At 41.5% G+C, this 7936-nt stretch overlaps 1 protein-coding gene across 1 annotated transcript; it reads right to left on the bottom strand.

Moving 5' to 3' along the window:
* Positions 1 to 408: 408 nt before the first annotated feature.
* LOC140460107 (probable G-protein coupled receptor 139) lies at positions 409 to 1362 on the bottom strand. Its single transcript, XM_072554506.1, has one exon. The coding sequence runs from the start codon at positions 1360 to 1362 to the stop codon at positions 409 to 411; it is 954 nt and encodes a 317-aa protein (XP_072410607.1).
* Positions 1363 to 7936: the final 6574 nt, after the last annotated feature.

Here is a 7936-nt window from a genome sequence, read left to right as displayed (position 1 = left end):
AAGAGGCAGAGAGAGAGAGAGAGAAAGCAAAGACCCCTTGAAGAGAGGAGACAGGAGGTGGACTGAATAAACTCTCTTTCAATACAAATGCTCATCTCCAATCGCCAATTCAGATGAGGGGATCACCAACACCCGGAACCTTTCCTTTGTTGTAATAAAGTGTTTATTGCGAGCTGAATAGGGAAAGTCTGACAATCATCGTGGTGCAGGAGGGTCCGTTTCTGTCCCTCTCCCTCTTCCCCTGCAGGGGGAATGCAGAGACCACATCCTGCCGGTCAATAACACTCATCCAAAGGGCAGTCCATGAAGATGCAGTGTTCGAGCTGAACCGATCATTCACTGCCAGTCCATCATATCAAATCTCTCTACCAGCCTCTTTCTATCCTCTTTCCACCCTAAGTGAAGAATTTACGTGACCAGTTGCTGCACCGCATTCCTGAACTTAGCTCGAAACTTGGGCACAGTCACTGCATAAAATAATGTGTTTGTGCTGCAGCTTAAATCCCGAAGTATTTCTCCGGCCCATATAAAGTGAACGTTCCTCCGAGGACCTGTTGCTTTAATGGTGAAGTATAAGATGTTTGCACTGTTCACTCCCCAAAGAAGTATGAAGCTGATGGATATGGTGAAGAGGCAAATCACCGAATTCTTCCGGCTCTCCATCTCTGTGTCTTTGCGACTCTCTCCTTTGCTCTGACCCATCAGGCTCTTGCGGACTCGACTGGCCACTAAAATGTACCTGACCGTCAGAGTGTTCATCAACAGAATCAACATGAATGGGATGAAAGGCGTTAAACTGATATCAAACCACCTAAACCCTAGCCACCTTGGATCAGTAAAGTAACTTGACTTTATGAAGCAGTACTTTGGAACATTGTTAAATATCCTTCCAGGTCTATACCGAAAATAGAAGGGAACATTCTTTGAACAGAGTAGAATGCTTGTTGCAGCCAGAACCACAGCCAAGGTTTTGTCTGTCCAATATTTTCTGTTCATTTTCAAGCAGCAAATGGTTACAAAACGATCAAAGGTGAAAAGGACAGTGAACCAGACGGAACAGTCTGTGGATGCACGAAGCAGGACATAGACAGCACTGCACACAGGGGTGACGTCCAGGAAGCACCCTGGGTAGTAAAGTCCTTTCAATCGCCACAGCATGATCTCAGTGAAAATGAACAGTAGATCTGAGGCTGCCATAGCCAGCAGGCAGCGGGTTGTGCAGTTAGAGAGGCCACACTTTCCCCGATAGAGAACAAACATCAGCAGGAAATTAACTGAAAGAGGCAGAATATAAAATATAAATCGGAAGTCACTGATCAAGCATTCTCCACTTCTGCCCAGACAGCTATGGAAGATCTCCATATCTAACTGGGACAGAGAATTGACAGATGGCAAAAGTGCATAAATTTTAAGGTGAACAGCAAAAGGTTTGGAGGGGATTTGAGGAAAGGTCTTTCACTCAGAGAGTGGTGTGTGTTCTGATAATTCAGTGCTTGGGAGGGTTGTTGATGTAGGAAACCTCACAACCTTTAACAACTATCTGGGACAAGACCAGATTTCATCGAGCCTTGATAGCACAAGCTTGACGACTGGTGCACCTCTTCAGTACAGGCGGGTTCCACAATTCTAAGAAGTACTTTAGATTAGATTAGATTAGATTACTTACAGAGTGGAAACAGGCCCTTCGGCCCAACATGTCCACACCGCCCCGCCGAAGCGCAACCCACCCATACCCCTACATTTACCCCTTACCTAACACTACGGGCAATTTAGATTGGCCAATTCACCTGACCTGCACATCTTTGGAGTGTGGGAGGAAACCGGAGCACCCGGAGGAAACCCACGCAGACGCGGGGAGAATGTGCAAACTCCACACAGACAGTCGCCTGAGGTGGGAATTGAACCCAGGTCTCTGGCGCTGTGAGGCAGCAGTGCTAACCACTGTGCCACCAGTTTGGGAAGTGAAACATTTTCACAAAATAAATAAAAGTGCTGTGGATACCAGAAATATTAAAAAGAAACAGAAATCACTGGCGAAGCTCAACAGCTATGGCAGCATCTGTGGAGAGAGAAACATCGTTAATGCAATCACTCTTCAACAGAACACATCCCTCTGAACATTTGTCAATGATATCCAAACGTCAACTCGGTTTTCGCCTCGCACAAGACCACAACATTGCAAACAAAGGACGGGGATTGATTTTGAAAAGGGAATTGAGTATCATCGTGTTAATATTTATCTATGATGGAACATTTATTCGACTGCTCCTACCATGCTGGGCGTAGTTAGAGTCATAGAGACTATGACTCTAATACTACCGTGGATGTATTCCCAGGAATATTCTCCCTAAGTCCAACTGTAATGTTATCCCTTATAAAAAAGCAACTCGTCTTTTTTCTTGACACCTTTCTTTCCTTCCTACAGCATTTCTATCCTGCAATTGTCAGCTGCCAGTCCTGTCCATCCCTGAACCACATCTGTGTAATTGCTATGATATCCTAGCCCCATATTCCTCACCACGAGCTCAGTTCATCTGTTTCCCCTGTTAGGCATCTTGTGTAGAAATAAATGAAATTTAATTTGTCAGTCTTGTGTCGTTCTCTGCTTTGAGTCTGCCTGACAAGTGGACTTGCTCCTTTTCCCTTCTGTGTCAGTCTCAGGCTGATTTCTTTCCTCACTGTCGGTATGACCCCACCCCCGCTCACCCACCACTACCGTAATCCCCACTCCAACCTTACTAGTTTCAATATTCCTGAGCATCTCGAGCAAATCTCCCCGCCAGTAAATTAGTTTGTTTTCTAATTCAGTTACAATCTGTCCTTGTTATACAGATCACTTATGCCCCAAGAAATATGCCAATGATGCAAAAATGTGAAGCATCCTGCCCTGCACCAGCTCCTCAGCTACACATTCATCTGCTCTATCCTCCTAGTCCTATGCTCACTAGCTCATGGCTTTGGGAATGATCCAGACACCTCCTTTCATTTTCCTGTTTAACCTCATACTCTCCCTTCAGAATGTCATCCTTATTCTTTCCTGTGTCGTTAGTTCCAATGTACACAATGATCTTCTGCTGATCCCACTCCCCTATCAGGATATTCTCCATGCTCTCTGAGATATCCTTGATCCTGGCAACATTGAGGCAACAGACTGTCTGTGCCTCTGTTGAGAGCGTCCCCTATCACAATTGGTCACTTGGAACTTGGCGTAGCAGTCGTTACATTTGAGCCATTCTTGATGCCAGTACTTGGCTGTTCATGATGCATTCCCCTAAGAGTCCATCACACTGTACATTTTCCAAAACAACATATCTCTTTAAAATGGGGATAGCCACAGGAGACTCCTGCACTACCTATCTCCTTCTCCTGCTTTTCCTGGAGGTAACCTGCCTACTTGGTTATGTCTGCTTTTGTTGTCTCTTCCTTTAGCTGCCATCCATCAGACCGCTTAACTCCTGAAAATTCCTCTTTGCCTCAATATTCCTCACTGCTGCTCCAACCTATACAAGTGATATGATAGGATTCACGACCAAACATATTTACTCTAGACATATTGATCAGTAACATGTAAGCTCTACCACATCTGACAGGAAGAGTACATCGCTCCTCTAAAGGCCATCTTTACAACTTAATAATCTACACACCCAGAACAAACTACAGCCTTACTGCTGTAAAGGGCACTGCTACCGGCTAATGTAGCGCCAATGTTTTATATTTTTACATTTTAATCAAGAGACAGATCTCAATAAAACCTGTAACCAAAAATAACTCATTCTACTGAATATTGCAGATATACACCAAAAACTCAGCAAGACTACACTTAGAAACTATAAACGTACCTGCTCCTGTGCTGTGATCTTTCCCACACAGTTTCCTCCTTTTTTAACATTGTGTTGCTTTGATCTTTCTTTTCCCCAAATTTCCAAAACAATGTAACAGCACATAAAAAAAATTACTCTTCCATCATTTTTTGGAAGTCAGCGCTGACACCCGAACTATCTCAAAAAAGGAGCCACTCTCACAGTCACAATTATTTCCCTTTCTCCAATTTGATTGACCTCGAAACGTCTGGTCACTATATTACAAAACCATTGCTTGTTATAATTGTGAAGATGCATCTGTTTGATGTTCAATGCTAACAGAGCTGAGATAGGTTTGTTTCATCATAAAAAGTGTAATCCATGATCTGAGCCCTCTCTGTGATGATTAACTGAGGATCTATTAACTCACTGAATCCCACATAGTTTGGTTTGGAAAGTGAACAATTCCTTGTCAAGTTTAGCAAATGTTCTATTTTCGATGACATTCAGTCAGCAAATAATACAAAATGCATATAGGGAGCTGTGACATTTTTTATTGCATTCTCTGCACTACCTGACTCAAATAGTTTTTGGAAGGTGCTTGTTGATATTTTATGAATAAACTATACAATGCGAATCAAAACACACAGTTCCCTACTGCAATTTCTGAATGTGACAGCTCCAATCCATTGTATAATAAAATATGATTAAAAAATCAGGTCTTTCTGACTGTCTATTGTGTTGTATCATGTCGGGGCAATTAATGTTTAAATTGATGATCTGAATAATCAGCAGTTCATCGACAATACAAGATTTCATAATACTTCTTTTCTAAATCTTTACATTGTAATGAGACAACTAAACAAGGTAAGTAATATTAACTTAATGATTTGGTAAATTCTTATGCTCTAACTTTAATTAATAGTATTCCTCCCCATGCAAAATTGATTTATGCATTTTAAAGTTATGAAGCTACAAGCACTTCTTCAGGGAACAACTGGAAGATGGACACAACCTTGTGGAGTTCACTTTAACAATCCACAGTGTTGCGGTGGTGGAAATGGAAAACATAGAAACAGGCCATTTAACCGACCAAGTGAATTCACTTCAACACTCCTCAGTCTTTCTGCAATAGCACAGAAATGCACGAAAGTTATGGCACCGAAAGAGGTCATTCATGTCTGCATCAATTGAAAAAACGAACAAGCTGCTCTGATCCCCCTTTCCGGCACCTGGTCCGCAGCGTTGAGGGTGCTTCCAATTAAACCTGTTGGACTATAACCTGGTGTTGTGTGATTTTGAACGTCGGAATTTCCACATACTGACATCATTCTTGTAAATATCTTCTCTACTCTCCTCAAAGTAATTCTGTCCTCACTGCTCGGTGATGACCTGTACTGTGCACAAAACCATATGTGTGTGAGCCAACCAGCGTCTCATGCAGTTGCAATCTTACGGATCTGGCAGGGACTGAGGAATTTATTTTGAGTTGGCTCTGGTGCAGAGTGAGAAATTAATAACTTTGTGATGGGTGATAAGGTATTAAACTCAGTGTGGATGACTGATCAGGCTTTGGGCCATATAATGGATCTGGATGGATATAGTTGAGGCGCAAACTATATGAAGAGTGGGGTTAGTTTATCAGTTCTTCAGGAGTTAGTATTAGTCTTTAATCGCCTCACTTCTGTTCTGATACCAGCTGATTAGTTCCAGAACAAGCCAAATCCTAAACACAAATCCAGTTTGATGGATGATAACCTTACTTATTTTGATTTAGTAATGTGATCTCTTGCTCAATCGCAAACACACAATGCTGCGAATATTATTTGCACAAGAAAATACGATTAAGCAGAATGAATCAAACTACTTACTTAAAACGCAGATTCAAAAGCAATGAACACGGAAGAACTGTATAATTCTCATTACCCTCAAAACCTCTATATATGAAAGAAAACACGTGACCTTGATATATTTTATAAAACACGACTCCCAGTACCGTTCCAAACAAAACAATTCTCACATAATATTTACACGAGAATCCCTGTATCTATCACTTGGTCAAATGACTTGTCACTGTCACTTCTAAACTGGAACTGCAGTAAATTCCTTCATGGAGCTGCCACAGTGTCAAAGTACTTAGCTTGAAACAATCTCTTCAGAGATTTTTCTTGTCACAACACTTTTGTCTGGGACTTATACAACATTTTCATTCCAAGGCAATATAATTTACTAAAACTCTCATTTCCTTCACATGAGCACGGATCTATACATTCACTCAGTTCCAGGGTCTTACAGGAACTGAAAGAAATGACAAAAATGATTGAAGTGAAAGTAATGCTTTCTCAGTTAAGGGTTTCTTCCTTAATCACAAATTCCAGAACTCTTCAACAAATCTTTCAGGCTCCATTAATGCCATGCTGGTTTGAAAGCATCAAAAATAAGCAAAGGTTCACTGTAGCCAAACATCAAATGCAATTTTTAAAACAAATGTTGTGATTTCAGAAATAACTTGAAGTTAACCATAACCTTCAGATGCACAGAGAAGCCTACTGAATATTCACTCAAAAAAACCGCAGAACCAAACTCAAACTAAATGATATTGCACTCTCTACTTTAGAAATCCACCGCTTATATTTTGCCAAAGTGTTTCCTTTTCTTAATTCCACCGAAACTCTCCATAGTTTCCGATTGAAATGGAGATTTCAGGAACGTTCCAAGAAGAGATGAATAATTTCCAAAGCAATTCCTGCCGAATCTGCAAGATAGGGTTTCCACAGAGTCTCTGAAATCTGAGACGAAATGGCTGATCATCTGCCACTTTGTGACTTTGGGCACATTATGCCCATGTATGATTGTCAGTTGCAAAGTGAACCCGCACACAATCCTCAGACCGATTCACACAAATTCAAGGCACTTACCAGGAATTGTTACAAATGGAAAGGTCGTGTAAAATATTGTCCGCACATGACTAAATGAAAGCGTCATTTTCTGCCTGAATCTCTTTGTGCAGGCAATCTCTCTTTACTCAATACCGAGGTGATACAATCAAAAGTCTTTCATTTATACCTGCTGACATCACCTGGGGGACTGCGACATTTCAATGTGGTTCAATTCATTTATTTAACAATTTGAACAAACAAGTGAGACCAGTGGTTATACTCCCAGCTGTCACATTCTATTTTAGAACTGAGGTTTATTGGATAATACAAATTTAAATCGGTAAGTAGGAAACATTGGAAAAAGGCATGTAGAATAAATTTATAGAATTCTTACAAAGTGGAAGCAGGTCAATGGGCCCATCCAGTCCAAACCGACCCTGCAAAGGCTATTCCACTCACACCCACCTGCTGGCCTTGTGAGACAGCAGGACTAATTACTGAGGCTCTGTGCCGCCCTGTATACCAGCATTGACACCCCAACACCATATATCAAATCTCATTTCATATCAGTGTTCTTACCTCGCCTTTGACCATTTCGAAATTAAATTCCGGTTGTTAAGTGTCTCTCTGAGAAATGTTGTCCTCACGAGAGGAATGTGGCTTCCCAGGTTCCTTGTTCTGTCAAGGGATGATAGTTGGTTAATGGAGACAACACATTGTAGTTTTTCAAAAATCTAAACTCACAATAGAATTCTTCACCTTGCATGGATACAGCTTCTGAATCAAATACAACTTCTCCAATTCAGGCAATAGTTGAAACAAGTAAAATGAGTCACCGAAAAATACCCTCAAAAGTTGCAATCCATACTGATCCTCCGTCCAGTACTTGAGTGTCCTGAACATGTTTCAGAGCTGACTCTGAGACACACGATCTGTGCAGCACCACATGGGGATGAGTTATTCTCTGTTCCCTGCAGTGTACTGCACATGTCCGAAGTAGATACCGAAAACATCTGACTGATGAGGGGATGGATCAGCTTCAAGTGAGATAGTGGAGTGAGTCCAGGAGGGATTTGCCAAAGCAAGGATGTAGAAATGTCAATTTTGGAAACATTTCAGCGGGTATCAATGCTGCCAATGACGTGATGTGGAAATGGGACTTGGCTTGAGGACTGATTTAGAACAGAAAGCAGAGAGAATGAATAAATCTGTCATCTTCATGTTGTTGGGCTGGTATTAGTGAGTGCCACAAGGACC

The sequence above is a fragment of the Chiloscyllium punctatum genome, chromosome 36 (genome assembly GCF_047496795.1).
Source record: "Chiloscyllium punctatum isolate Juve2018m chromosome 36, sChiPun1.3, whole genome shotgun sequence".
In the NCBI taxonomy this organism is placed as follows: domain Eukaryota; kingdom Metazoa; phylum Chordata; class Chondrichthyes; order Orectolobiformes; family Hemiscylliidae; genus Chiloscyllium; species Chiloscyllium punctatum.
This window is presented reverse-complemented; position numbering and strand designations above follow the sequence as displayed.

Excerpts from the sequence above, each read along its gene's own strand:
- LOC140460107 (XM_072554506.1), bottom strand. The coding sequence starts at position 1,362 with ATGGAGATCTTCCATAGCTGTCTGGGCAGAAGTGGAGAATGCTTGATC.